Genomic DNA, 14699 nt, shown 5'->3' on the forward strand with positions numbered 1-14699 from the left:
AAGTGACTCTGACCAGAAAGAAGCAGTCCTATTGTGAAGGGCTTAGTTTTCTCTTTGGGTAGACTACCTATGGAAAGGCTTTTGGTAACTAACCTTTGACCTTCTCAACAACACTCACTGCTACAGACTAAAGGTTTGGGTCCTCCTACAAATTCATTTGTTGAAGACCTAACCGCCGGTGTGATGGTATTTAAAAACAGGGCTTCTGGGAGGTAATTTGGATTACATGAGGTCAGGAGGGTGAAACCCTGGCCCGATGAGATTAATGCCCTTAAAAGAAGAGGCATCAGACAGCTCGTACTCTGTCTGCCCAAGCATGTTAAAAAGAGGTCATGTGAGCACAGAGTGACACGGCATTCATCTACAAGCTAAGAGTAGAGGCCTCAGAGTGAACCCTGCTTTGCTGGCTCTTTGGTCTTGGACTTCTCAGCCTCCAGAAGTGTGAGAAATAAATTTCTGTGGTTGAAATCACCAAGTCCATGGTACTTGGTTATGGCCACCCAAGCGGACTAATAGTACACACCTGTACTATTATGAATAGTATATATATATGAATAGTATATATATATATGTATATATATATATATAATATATATATCATGAATGCTTTTACCTTTGACACAAGGGAGGCCAATACATACTAATCTTCAAAGCTAGCATGGGAGTTATAAAAGATAGATTTTCTAATAGGTAACTCCACAATGACATAACTTTATGAAGAATAACCATGAAATCAGCAGATATAAACAATATGTGAAGGCAGGGTCTTTTGTCTAAACAGCTTTTCCAGTGATATCTTCAGTACCCAGAATAGTACATGGCATGGAGTAGGAGATCAATAAGTATTTGTTGAACAAAGAAATAAATGTCCTGACACATAGATTAATCATGGTTAGAACTAAATTTTGCAGAGGATTCTGGGGAAAATTTTAATTCCCTTGCAATCTCTGGGAATAAATTAAACAGTGTATGTTGGCATGAGAGGGGAGTCAACAGGAAAGTTTAAAGACTGAGGAAAGTAAACATATAAGTAAGTTCATCTTTTCAAAAATTTTAAAAGTATGAATGCTTACTTAGCATGTAAAGCCAAAATATTAACCAGATGCTTTAAGGACTCTTCTCATTTTATCATTGGCTAAAAATACTTATCGTTCACTAAAAATACTTTTTCACATGTGATGATGTGGCTCTGATCAGAAAGCCACTGGCAGTCAAGTGCCTTATCCAAGGTCAAGTTGCCTTATCACTCAGACTGTTTAAGAGTACCTTAAGTTCTCTAAAATTATTGTAAGAGTGAGTACGGACTAAGCACTCATTTAGATGACATAACAAAGGGCCCCTGGGTGGCTCAGTCGGTTAAGCATCCGACATCAGCTCAGGGCATGATCTCAAGGTTCATGACTTCAACCCCCACATCAGACTCTCCGCTGTCAGCGTGGAGCCTTCTTTGGATCCTCTATCCCCTTCTCTTTGCCCCTCCCCAGTGCATGTGCTCGTGCTCGCTTTCTCTCGAGCATAAACATTTAAAAAAATGATATAGCCAAAAAAAAAAAAAAAAGATGAAGCATTTTAGAATAGAAAAATTTATTTAAAAATGATAAATTGAAATATGTACTGAAGATTAATAATAAAAATATTTTAAGAAATAGTTATTAGCTGTCAGAATAGTTTTAAGAAATGCGTGGTTATAGGGGCACCTAGGCGGCTCAGTTGGTTAAGCACCTGACTCTTGATTTTGGCTCAGGTCATGATCTCACCATTCATGAGACTAAGCCCCACATCAGGCTCTGTTCTGACAGCACGGAGCCTGCTTGGGATTCTCTCTCTCCCTCTCTCCCCCTCTCTCTCTCTCTCTCTTTGCCCCTTCCACGCACACACGTGTGCATGTGTCTTCTCTCTCTCTACCAAAATAAATAAATATTGAGAGACAGAGAGAGAGCACATACACATGCACAAGCAAGTGGGTGAGGGGCAGAGAGGGGGACAGAGGATCCCAAGCGGGCTCTGCACTGACAGCAGCGAGCCCCATGTGGGACTTGGACTCACAAACTGCTAGACCACGACCTGAGCCGAAGTCAGACACTCAACTGACTAAGTTACCCAGGTGCTCCAACAAATAAACATTAAAAAGAAAAGAAATGCATGGTTTTATAAGAACATGGATCAAATCACTACTGAATAACATCTAATCAGCACCCTCAATTTTTAAAAAATTTGTTTGCTTTTTGTCCTTGTTTTGTTTTTATTGCTCATTTCTTGTCTGTTTTTTTTTTTTATTATTGTCTTTGTAAATTTTTAATTTTTATTTTTGATCTTTTTTTTCTTTTTCAGGAAATCAGGAAATTTAGGAAACTAGGAAATATTCCAAAATGGAATAATATTACTGCTTTCAGAGACTGAGATTATAATGATGTTGCAACCTTCCTCTACGAATCTAAACCTGCTCTGGGAAACAGTGCACTGGTGCTCCAAAATTCTCAATCTTCTCTCCTGGTCACTTTCAAAGAGTTGTCTCCCATGCACATTCAGAAACACTCCTTTGCTCCCCAGAATCCACAGTTCCAACTCGACCTATTTGTGCATGTATGTGGGTTGTCTGAGTGAGGTGTGGAGGAACTCAGGAGATGCTCCTGGCTGGGGTCTTTGGGGGGTTGAAAATGGAAGGGGCTTAATGGTGTTTGTCAGATGCACGCTCTAGCTGTGAACTCCCATAAGCTGATAGCTATTACTCTTTTATCGCCACAAATATCACCAGGCTACAAATAAAAAGGCCAACGCTACTCCAAGAGGACAACAATGTGGCTAGATACTCCTTTAATCTCTTCACCTATTTATTTCAAACTAAACTATTAACAAGCCTGAGAGGGAAAGAAATATGAAAAGTTGTAGCTACTGAAGTTTAAGTATCTTAAATACCTCTCTAAAATCCCCCAGGTCTCCTGTGTCTTCGGGGAAGATGCTGGAAAATATGAGACTAGAAAGTCAGAAGTATTTTTCCCATCTCAGCTTTTCAATAAATTTGAGATTAAAGAGAATTTTCTTTATCAGCACAATATCTGTTGTACTGGTCTACAGAGACATGTGTTTACATAGGTACAACAGAGCATTAAAATCCCAGACCACTGGCTGAATTCTACCAGTATTTGTTAATGAAACAAATGATTAAGAAAGGTGACCTGAATTAAAGACACAGGTGAGAGAAAAGGCAGAGAAAAAGAAGAAGAAAAGGTAACAAAGAAAAAAAAAGACAGAAATGCTTCTGAATGCCAAGAAGACATACCTGGAGATTAAGAGCAAAGCAAAAAAAAAGAAGAAAAGAAAAAAAAAGGAATCAGACTGACTTGCCAAAAACAAGAGCAAAACCCTCCAAATGCAAGCCCTTCTGTGGTTCTGACCTTGTACATATCAGCGCAGCTACATTCCCTGGGTGGTAGAATAAATCCACATGTTCCAGGGGATTGGCTGAACACACGAAAGAAATAAAGCTCTTCTGAATTTAGAGAGAACCAATGCCTCTGTCTAGATGACACAGGATTTTAACTACTGGGTATTCAGATGTTAAACTGCCAAACCACTGCCTAGGTAAGAAGTCTGCCATGCAACATGCATCAAAGATGTAAAATTATCATTAGTACAACTTATGAATCAGAAATATACCCAGAGAAGAACCTTTACATGTCTAACCTTTATCGGGAGGGAAGAACTGAGAATGTGAAATCATGGAGACAAGGAACCACCTGTCTCCACTCTAAGTAGTAAAAAAACAGATGTTGAATCATAAAAAGGATTCCCGACCTAAAGTAAGCAGGCAAGTACCAGCAATGAGAAGGGCTGAACAAAACACAGAACATGAAAAGGGCCAGGTATCATAAAAGATACCATAATTGAGGAGCAAAAATAAAACCTGTCTGTCAGAGAACACATACAAAGAATAAAAATGTCCCAAAGCAGTTTTACAAACTTTGCAATTCTGTGTTAGAAACAAATGAACTAGAAATAGCTTGATTTACATGTGACACATCTTGCCACCTAGGAAAGGTAAACTCAAGTTTAAAAAGCAAAACGAATTAATGCTACCAAATGAAATAAAAGGAACAAAAAGGACCACATATGAATAAATCTGGGAGGGAAATAAACAAAAAATGGTTAATAGAGAAAGTTTAAGTGTAATTCACAACCAGAAGTATACTTTGAAATGAGGGGAGGGGAAAAAAAACCAGAAAGTAAGTAGACTTGTGTTACAGTCAAAAAGAGATATGCAACATCCGGAAATCCGGAATAAATATAAGTCAGCAGGTCTGAGAGACATGCATCTTGTTATTAAGGGAACTGGTTTAAAAAACAAAAAAAACAAAAAACTTACCAAAACCACTTACAATTATGTTTGAAAAATCATGAAGAACTGAGGAGGTACGAGAGGATTAGAAAAAAACAAATGAGGTACCAATCTTCAAAAATGTAAGAAGTGTGCTCCTGGTGATTACCACCTGGTAAGTCTAACTTGAATCCCTAGTAAAATAATGGAACAAACATTAAAAGAAAAAAAAATCCATAAACATTTAGAGTTTAATGGGCTCATGAAGAGTAAGTACGGAAACTGCTTTATTTATTTTAAAATATGCTTTAAAATGTTTATTTTTTGGACAAAATTACAAAAACGGGGGAATATAGCAAGTATATTTAAATGTCTTTGGGTTTTACAAAAGCATTTGTACAAATTTCATAAAATTTTTATTTGAAGTTATACTTCTAATCTAGACTTAGTATCATGGTATAATGAATAAAATACACCAACAAAAACTGCAAAGAGTTAAAAGATGTGATGTAGGATAAACAGTACTGAATCAAATTAGGAAGTGATTTTCAGAATCCGTATTGACTAAGCATTCCTTAGAATCTTCACTGATGTCTGGGAGGATGGATAAATAAATAAATATAAAGTAATTTGCATTTGTGGATGACAGCAAATGTGAAAAGAATGGCTACAGAAAGAATATCAAAGTAATACCAGATATTACCTATCAAATGGGCGAAAGGAAAATCAATAGACTGAAAAGTGTGAAGGGGTCTATGTGTCCAAGGTAAAGTATGTGTCCAGAACTCTCCCAAATATTTTCCCAATGTTTTATCATTTCTTTCACGCCATACCTCCATGTATGTATTATGATCCTCATCTGACAGACGTGGGCAGTAAGCCTCAGAGATGTAAGGGAACTTGCCCAAGGTCTAACAGCTAGTTGGTATGAACCGGAGTCTATCCGACTCTAAAGTCCATGTCTTTTCCACAAAACCATGCCATCTGCCTTGGAACAGTGAAATGTAGTTTCTGGTGAATGGAAAATTTGAACCACAGGCATTCAAGGGAAGGAAGAAATGTAGAAAGAGACAATGGATTAAAAAGGAATAGTCAGACAACAGGCAAAGAACGGTGACTTCGCAATCTGACAGCAACAGAAAAAGAAAACTTAACAAAGTGTACGTGGCCAGAGCAGGGAACTTGTGTTCGTTTTTCCCTTGGCTCTGTCAGAACTACTGTGGAGCTGAGATGGCTTCATTAACAGAAAGACAGTGACAAAATAGAACACTGCAAAGAACGAGAAGAGTCCAAGATTTCAACATGTATCAGATAGGCTGAGTAAAGCTAGAGAGGCTTTGTGTCAGGCGAGCAGTGTTCAAACACACAATCCTGAGGGAAGAAGCCTCACTCGCTCGCTTGCTCGGACACAGGCTATTGCAACCTACAAGGGTTCAAGCAACCGAGCCAGACAGAAGAGAATTAAAATGGTGAAGGGAAATTAAGGTTAGGATAAACATACCAAAGACACTTCTTTGGAGTCAAATGCAGAAGATTATGAATTAAGCATTTTTAAAGTTCTCCTTAAATTGATTAGATATGCCTAAAAGGTATTGGAATGTAAACTCTTTGAAGTCAACAGCTTTGGAGACTTTTTGTTGTTGTTGTTTTTCTATTTGTTTGCCATGGAGAGCAGCTAACACACTCAGGTGGCTGCTAAACACAAGACACTAAACATCACCGAGTTTTAAATCCTACCAACTGAACACAAAATTCATACTATGGAACCACATTAACCAGTTACCAAACACTAGACAAGACAACCGTTAAGTCTTTTTGTCACTTCTTGGATTCATATAAACCATGGAGAGAAATTCAAAAGCAGAAGCTTACGCAAGTTACAGATTAAGCTCCCAAGCTGTCCAGAAACTGCATCAGAGAGGACAAAAGCCAAAATAAATACAATGGAGCTCTTTGCTGAAGGACTACTAGTTCCAAGTGGCACGCTTACGTAGGAAACATCGACAGCGCTCATTTCAAAACATCAAATAGCAGGAGCGGCCACCCCCACTGCTACCCAATCACTTCAAAAAGATGTGTAAAAGAAAAAAAAGATCTTCACAGAAGAAAATGACAGCTAATCTCAAATATCGCTAACAAGGACAGTAAGAGAGAAAATACTATTATTCATTAAGAGTTGGAGACACAATGTTTTGTCTGTATTTTTAAAGGCAGCATCTCAGACACTAATTATGGCAGTTTCTAGGATTAATAAAACTGCAAATCACCACATAAAAGAAATAGGTACAATCAAATGCAGCCCGATACCCAATGTGAAAATGATTCTAATATTAAGCTACCAACAACGGTACATTTCATAAGACATCTGAAGAAAAGAAAGAGTGTTTGTGAACAATATTTCCTTTCCGGAATATTCTGTTCATCATTTAAACCTGACTGCCTCCATCACACCACAATCACTGTCAGGAAAAGAGGATTCATAAATTCCTGCAGCCTCTACTCTTGTATCCTATATCTGGAAAGACCTCTGTACGTTCATTAGCACTTAATTCTATCTTATTCAAGGTCAAAAAGCAGGTGCACAAAACATGTACTGTGAAAGCACAAAGCTAAAAGGCTTTCCGGTTGGGGACTGGAAATAAGAATCTGAATGAAGTCTCCAAATGATCCAGAACTTACCTGTTTGGCGTTTGAGGACTGAAACTGTGCAGACACTGGACGCTATAAAAGACAGAAAAACGGAATAAAGCCTCATCTTCTCCTAACGTACCTAGGTTTTCCAATTCCTACATCTATGATCTCACAAATGAGAAAACAATCTCTAAGCAGGCACCAAAGGCAAGAGCTCTACACTTCGTGCTTGTTAGACTAGAGCATTTATTGTATTTCCCACCACTTTCTCCTCTGGCGTATCCACTACAGTCTCATCTCCGCAGCACCGAGAGCACAATCCTACGGTCGCATCCTGAAGTTAACTACTCCACCTGATAAACTGGTTCCAGAGTACCTATAATGCACCTACAGTTTCTTCCCCCTTTAAATAAGCGTCCTGCAGGCTGCTTATGGATGAAGTCATGCCATGACCTACCAGTTAGCCAAATAGATTCTCTACGATTTGCAAAGAGTGGCCAATAGAAGCTGAGCGGCAAGCTAAGAAAAGGGGTCAATTCATCCAAGACTGACATACAACTGTGCCTAGAGTAAAATCGGCAGAAACTCTGCAAGGCCGCACAGAAACATTCGCAATCCTTTACACAAGACTCTGTGGCTCTTGCCACTGATACGCCAGGAGACGGTCTGCAAAGGACACCTCGGTTAATCTTCTACTTTTTCTTATTAAACACCAAAGAAAACAATCTTCTACTTTTTCTTAATAGAAACTAAATGACATCTGTGATTTAAAACCTTGTTGCCTGGAGCACCTGGGTGGCTCGCTTGGTTGAGCGTCCAACTTCGGCTCAGGTCATGAGCCTGCGGTTCGTGAGTTCAAGCCCCGCGTCGGGCTCTGTGCTGACAGCTCAGAGCCTGGGGCCTGCTTTGGATTCTGTGTCTCCCTGTCTGCCCCTCCCTGCTCGCATTCTGTCTCTCTGTCTCTCTCTCAAAAATAAGCATTAAAAACAAAATTTTAAAACCTTGTTGCCTGGTTTCCCTTCTAATGCAAGTTGACACTACCCCTTGAAATTCAGTATGCCCTGTCCCACATCGCAACTCTGATACTAACAAGGGACAATCCTAGAGCAGATGGTCACAGGCAGGCAGCCCACAGACTGAATCCAACTCAAAGACATGCTATGTTTGGTCCGCAAAGTGTTTCTTCTTTAATTGGACTATATTTTAAAATAAGATTTCTGATTCCTCTTGACAGTAGGAAGGTCTGACAACACGCGGCCCACACTCATGCATGGCAACGATCAGCTAGAGCACATCAGTAAGACAGCTGCCCCCTTTTCACCTGGGGCACACACTCCAGTCTACCACTGTCATGCCCCTCTCGGCTGTATTGTACACCTGGCCCTCTTATTCATGTACACTGTCTGCCTGCAGCCCCTAACGGCATTTGAGTGTGCAGACCTTGTTCTAATGAAAAGTTAGAGGTATAACTGTTTAGTAGGAGTGATGAGCTTGGCAAACACAAACAGCACTACTTGAAATGAGACCAGCAAGCGAAAGAAAAAAAGGAGAAAGAGGAGTGGGAGGAGAAGGGAGAAGAAAAGGGAGAAGTGGAGGAGAAATAAATGGTGGTGGTGGGGAGTGGCGGGGGGAGAAAAGGAGAGGGGAAGGGAGGGGGAAGAAGCAGCTATTTCTGCCTTCAAAGAGCTTACAATCTAGCAGAGGAGCACCGGACAATTTAAAAGCAACAAACTGATGAATGCCACACCATGCAACAGACAACAAGTAAATAATACTGAAATAAAAAAACAGAGGTCTTGACTGAGTGGGATGGGTTTAATAAGAAGAAACAATCTCTAAGCTTCTTGGCAGGCAAGGTAATCAATCCAGATGGGAAGAGAGGAGGAAGGTAGACCTTTTAGATAAGAAGAAATGTTAAAGGCAAAGAACAGAAGTGGAAACTAGCCAGGTCTAGACAGGCAGCGATGGGTTCGATGACAGACAGAACGATGAGCTGATTGGCTTAACTGAAACACAAATGCAGAGGACACAAAGCCTGGAGCGATGCCCCGATCATGTTTTCAGACAGACAGGCACAGTGGATGGTAGGCATTTATCTCATTTAACCTCAATTAACACCTCACGATCACTGAGGCTCCTTTTGAAGAGAATCACTTGTAGAGAAGACGTTATTTCAATCGAGCATCTTCTTTACAAAGCTAGCCTGAAGATCAAAAAGAATGTAGCAGAATAATGACTAGGAATCTGTAGGCTCCCTCTCTGCGCCTTGTTTATGAGCCTATCAGTTGGGTGAAAAAAGCAGGGGATTCTTAAAAAGAAAAAGAAAAAAGGAGAGATACTGAAAAAAGAAGGCGAAAGAAAAGAACAAAAAGCAGAGAAGAAGTTGGTTTAAAAGCATATGCTATTAGCCACAGCTGAATCTAACAGCCTCCTGTCTGGAATGATTCCCAAATTTTCGTGCTCTTAAGTGACCTCATCCCCATAGTGCTTCGGCTCACTCGTTTACTTCAACTACCACTTTCCAATAGGCCTTGACTGGGCTCCCTGCTGCTGAATTTGCTTACCTGAGGTTTCTGGAAAGGGTTCCGCCTGGAAGACTCAAAGGTGGGATAAATTGGCCGGGTTGATGCCCGCTGGGCAGGGTCCTGGCACACAAATCCTGAATGGGGAATGGGAAACATTAAAACCCGCCATTTTCCACGAAATTAGCAGGTTTAACTGCACCTTTTCTTTAGCTATACAAACTCAGTTGCACTGTCATAAATCCTCAGGAGGAACAGGCATGGCTCTCTCATACACACACTCCACTTGAACTCCAAACCACCGAAACTGGACAGGACAAGAATGGAAAATATGCAGATAAATCAACCTTCCTTGTTGGGGAGCTGAATCTGATTGAAAAAATAGATGTGGATTGCTGATGTGCTTCAGAGTAAAAGTGCAAACCACCATTTAAAAACACACAGTTGCTTATAAAAACAAATTATTTTAGAGTAGCTTCCTAGAGGGTGACTGGAAAATAATGTTTTTACTGGGAGAATCCAGAAGCAAGGGAGGATTCCTGTCCTATTACAAGATCTACTTCTGGAACTGCCAAAGGTGGTCTATTGGCACCTTTCCAAAGTAGGCTTCTTAGATTATCTATGATAGGCTTAAGAAATTAGGTGTGAGCTCCTTTCACTTCCTAAAAAGAAGCCGATTCCCATCCCAGGAGTCTAGAGTAGCTAAGGTTTACTGCATTTGCTGGTACACCAAGTACTAGTTCATTTCAGATATATTTTGTCAGGCCTTTTTAGAGCACTTCAAAAACAACAAACCCACAATATACCCACCTGACAGCCCACCTCCATTTCAAAGTTTTGACTTATCTACTCAAAAAGGGATTTCTTCCCCGGGCTGCCTTTAGTTCTAAGTACTACAGAAGGGAGCATGTGGACACCAGCAGAGGCCGTCTAATGGAAATATAGCCGGTCTCCTTTGTAACAAGCTTCTTCAGTGAGTTGCACTCCCCTCGGCTCGGAGAAAAATAGACTTTCTCCAGACCTTCGCTTAATTCTCTTCCTTGGCCCAGAATTCCTGTTCCCCAGGAATTAGGTCTCAGCCCTAGTTGCGGTTCAGCCTCAGGACAGGATGGAGCCAGGGGGAGCAGGAACATAGAAGCGCCTGCCTGAAAATATAATTTTTTAGTACAAAACATTCAGCATGGCTTAGGAACTGCCAGTCATTAACACCTAGGAGGCTTGACAAAAATGGATGCTCTGGTTAACTTTTATGGGAGCCTTCAGAAAACGCTACTACTCACCTACAACAGTGAACATGTCTGAAATCATACTGGCTTTAATCTTTAGGTCCAGAGGTGCGTCACTGATAGAACGGAGAAAGAAAGGGCAATCGATGTTATAGACGAACAGAATAGCTCCTCCTCATGGGCCCCAATAGAGCAGAGTTTCCAAATGTCGATGAGAAGCAACACAATAAAGCACATCAAATCCAGGGAAAAAGAAAAAGAAGTCTGGGCAAAAATACTAGAAAGAAAAGCCCACTGCTACCCTCATCCCCTGTAAGGGAGGTCCAGCAGCAAAGCTGGTTCCCTGACACGCAATCTTTTTATCCCAGCAGGTCTTGTGCAAATCAAATTGTGAACAAGTCAAGAATACTGCTTCATTATCACTGTGGATTTTAGAGATTTAGCCTTTTAATATGTTCTTTTATAAGTATGCCCATCATTCAAATTATTTTTTACTGCTGCAATAGTCAAATCACATTCACAAGCAAGAGAAGAAACTGGGGTAATCTTTGTACTTTTTTTAAGCCTTCATTTTCTGTTCTAAATCAATCTTTTTAAGCTTGTAGGCTTGCAAACGAGGGCAGAAAAATACCAGTTATACCAAAATATCACCAGATGATGCAGCAGGAACCCACATGGAAACAGAAACAATATGAACTAAAAGCTGGAAGCCTCCCTGTGGCAGCGACTGCCACGCTGGCTTTGGTGTTGAGGTGTTCCTCCATGAACCGGATTACTTTGGCTGCTGGACCAATGCATCATTCTGGGGATCTCTAACATTGTATGATGCACCTTGCTGGGCAATCTGCAAAGAGGTGATTTAACATAAGAGGAGCCCAACATCTGAATCATCTGTAACATCTAGTTCTATACCTTACTATTGGGGTTAAGCCAAATTCCCACCCCATGAAGTAGTCAATCTGTCTTTATTTGATTACTTGGCATTTTGCCAACATCTTTCATCCTTAAAAATGCAGCCACTGGGTGGTCTCCAGCATAAATCTCTAGGGTTCTCTAGCTGTTTAGAGAAGCGTACACCTGACAGAAACTCTGGCTACTGCTGCAGATACAAGCACAATCTTCTCTGGTTTTAAAAAATAGGTTTCTTTCCTTCTTTTAAACAACAGGTAGGTTACAAAAATTATAAGATTGTTTGAAGTTTTTTTGAGTCTAATATTAGATGAATACCAGAACACAGATGATAAAAGAACCAAATATCATACCCCCTACCCTAGACCCAGCTCTATACCTTTATAGTATATGCGGATTTGAGTCTGTGCAAACCTGTAGCAATAAAGGAAATATAATACCTCATGCATTTCTTTAGCCTTAGCAGAACACCTACAACGTTTTAAAACAAGAGAGAGAGGGCGAGAGAGGGAGAACTGGAAATAAAAAGGTTCACAAGAAGCATCCGTTGGAAGCTCAAGAAGACAGTAAACATAGATCACAAATCGACTATAGTAAGATAGGGATTCATGTTGCCATCTGGACTTTAACCATGTGTCACAAATCCCTCAAATTTAGAAATTCTAGTCATTTCTATCTAATAACTAGGGTTAAAAAAAAAAAGTCTTGTGCCAAGAGAAATGACCAAAAAAAAAAAAGTATTTTAGTGTTACTCATTGAAGGTCTGTCCTTTTCTAGTTGATGGAACAGACTACTTACCAGGCCAAAGAAGGAGAGAGATTTACTTCCAACAACCATGGCTTCAGAGTAGAATCTATGAGCACATCAAAGCCATAGAGTTCTAGAAATACAACATAACACAATACACAAGATCATTTTCTATGTCACAACTGAATAAAGATCCTAGAAGACCGAATCCAATCAACCCCCACCAGAGGCCTAGAAATTTGGTGAGTATAAGTAATGAGTGGAAGTAGGAGCAGAGAATCTTTCAAGTTCCAGAGAAATTAATCAAGCTCTAGAGATGAGACAATGTCATAAAATTCCACTTTTTATCATCCACTCTATTGACATTCCTGAGCTCTACACAGAAAGTGACCTGACCTCTAAAAGTTAGCAAGCATGATTCTGCTGTGCTTACGGGTTAAAAAAAAAAAAAAGTGTTGGGAGCAGGAATGTAACAAGTGCATCGAACATCAATGATACTTTAGGTTTGTTCTGGATTGTCCTCCCGTCATATTCTGAAAACAGAAAAATCTACTGAAGGACTCTCTCTAGGGCCCTTCCAATGCATTTTCCTACACCAAGATCTTGCTTTGGCAGCCTAGATTAAGAAGAAATCTGAGTGTAAAATACATTTATTCTTCCCCTCTCCTATGGTTTCAATTTCACTTTGAAGACAGAAAATACACTGGCTCAACACAGAAAGACAGAAGACTGTGACGAGCCACCCTGCACCACTAATATTATTAAAAAAGGGAGGGAGCCAGAGACCAAATTTCCATGGTTTCTGGTTCTTTACTGATTCTTTCCCTAACTCCTCATCTGTTGCAAAGAGCAAAGCAAGAACCTTTTCTCCCAGGATGCAGGGATAATATGACACTAACTATGGAAACTCAGCTAGCAGCCTTTACTATTATTATTACTATTATTATTATTATTATTATTATTATTAACGAGACCCTCTCCACAGTCCTCTTTGGTATACATATATGAAATATATCTGACTTTCAGAAGATCCACTCATTCTCGAACTTCCTACTCCGTGTCCCTCAAATAATCTACATCTTCCTTCCAAGAGAAAAGATGAGCTTCCTTACAGTTCAGTCAGAGGTCACGGGCTCACATCTGGAGCTCACATCTACAGAACACGTCCAGGTAGCTTCCAGAAACTCATTTTGAAACAAACGTCTTTACTTCAAAAAGGATTCTCCCATTTCTCAATACTCTCAATAACATAGAAAAATAAATGTAAATTTCTAAAAAAAGACGGTGCCACAGATGGTCTTTTGAACACAGAAAATCTGCTATGGGACCAAGAATCCTAGAAGGGGAATCTGGAGACCTGGATCCTTCTCAGGACTCTACCATTTATTCACTGAGGAACTTGGAGAAGTCATTTCTCTCTCTGATATTTCTTTTTTTAAAATTTTTTTTTTTTCAATGTTTTTTTTTTTTATTTATTTTTGGGACAGAGAGAGACAGAGCATGAACGGGGGAGGGGCAGAGAGAGAGGGAGACACAGAATCGGAAACAGGCTCCAGGCTCTGAGCCATCAGCCCAGAGCCCGACGCGGGGCTCGAACTCACGGACCGCGAGATCGTGACCTGGCTGAAGTCGGACGCTTAACCGACTGCGCCACCCAGGTGCCCCTCTCTCTCTGATATTTCTTTCGCATTGTTTCACCCCTCGGATCTTCTCTATTAATCACCATCTCTCAATACCTGTGTGCTCTATACACCTATATCCAGAATCCCTATTTATGCAGTACAGATTCAGGTAGACATCATATTTGAATTTTTCTCTCGGGAAAAGTTGCCATTCTTCTGAATATTTTACCTAATCTTCAATCATCCCACAGAATATTCCCCTTTCAATCTGAAAAAAAGAGTCTTTTGTGATACAGCACTAAGTAAGGCACTGAAAAAGGAAGACTTAATTGCAAAATCCCCAAGTCCATGTTAACATTACACAAGCAGTAGCACAGGATTCAACTATTTCATAAAATGCTAATATTATTAATAATAATGGCACGAGGAACAGGGTAAGAATGCCTGAAGCACATGTTGACCAGCTCTGCAGAATGAACCACAGATTTGCAGAATGAACCACAAATGAAGGAAAACTGAAATCCGAATGAGAATCAATGAGACCCGTTATTTAGACACCTTGCATTAAACAGCCAGCACATTTACTTAACTATTTCCTGAATTAAGAGGCAAATTCCAAGAATCCCAGCAGAAAGGCTGAGAACCAACATTCCGGAAAGTAAGAAAAAATAAAATGAAATAACCCAAAGAGAGACAACACCCATTTACTGGGCATGCTAAATTTTTA

At 40.0% G+C, this 14699-nt stretch overlaps 1 protein-coding gene across 10 annotated transcripts in view; it reads right to left on the reverse strand.

Moving 5' to 3' along the window:
- Window positions 1-14699, reverse strand: part of TTLL5 (tubulin tyrosine ligase like 5) — a 287219-nt gene that overhangs the window by 205220 nt on the left and 67300 nt on the right. For 8 of the 10 annotated variants that reach the window (XM_049611361.1, XM_049611359.1, XM_049611357.1 and 5 more), the window contains 4 exons: window positions 12402-12483; window positions 10749-10810; window positions 9511-9605; window positions 6995-7036 (listed from right to left, as the gene is read on the reverse strand). In XM_049611361.1, coding sequence (XP_049467318.1) covers window positions 6995-7036; window positions 9511-9605; window positions 10749-10810; window positions 12402-12483 — 281 coding nt within the window. The remainder of the gene's footprint in view (window positions 1-6994; window positions 7037-9510; window positions 9606-10748; window positions 10811-12401; window positions 12484-14699) is intronic. The other 2 variants (XM_049611362.1, XM_049611360.1) reach the window with 1 other exon arrangement.

This window comes from Panthera uncia (assembly GCF_023721935.1).
Source record: "Panthera uncia isolate 11264 chromosome B3 unlocalized genomic scaffold, Puncia_PCG_1.0 HiC_scaffold_1, whole genome shotgun sequence".
Classification (NCBI taxonomy): Eukaryota; Metazoa; Chordata; class Mammalia; order Carnivora; family Felidae; genus Panthera; species Panthera uncia.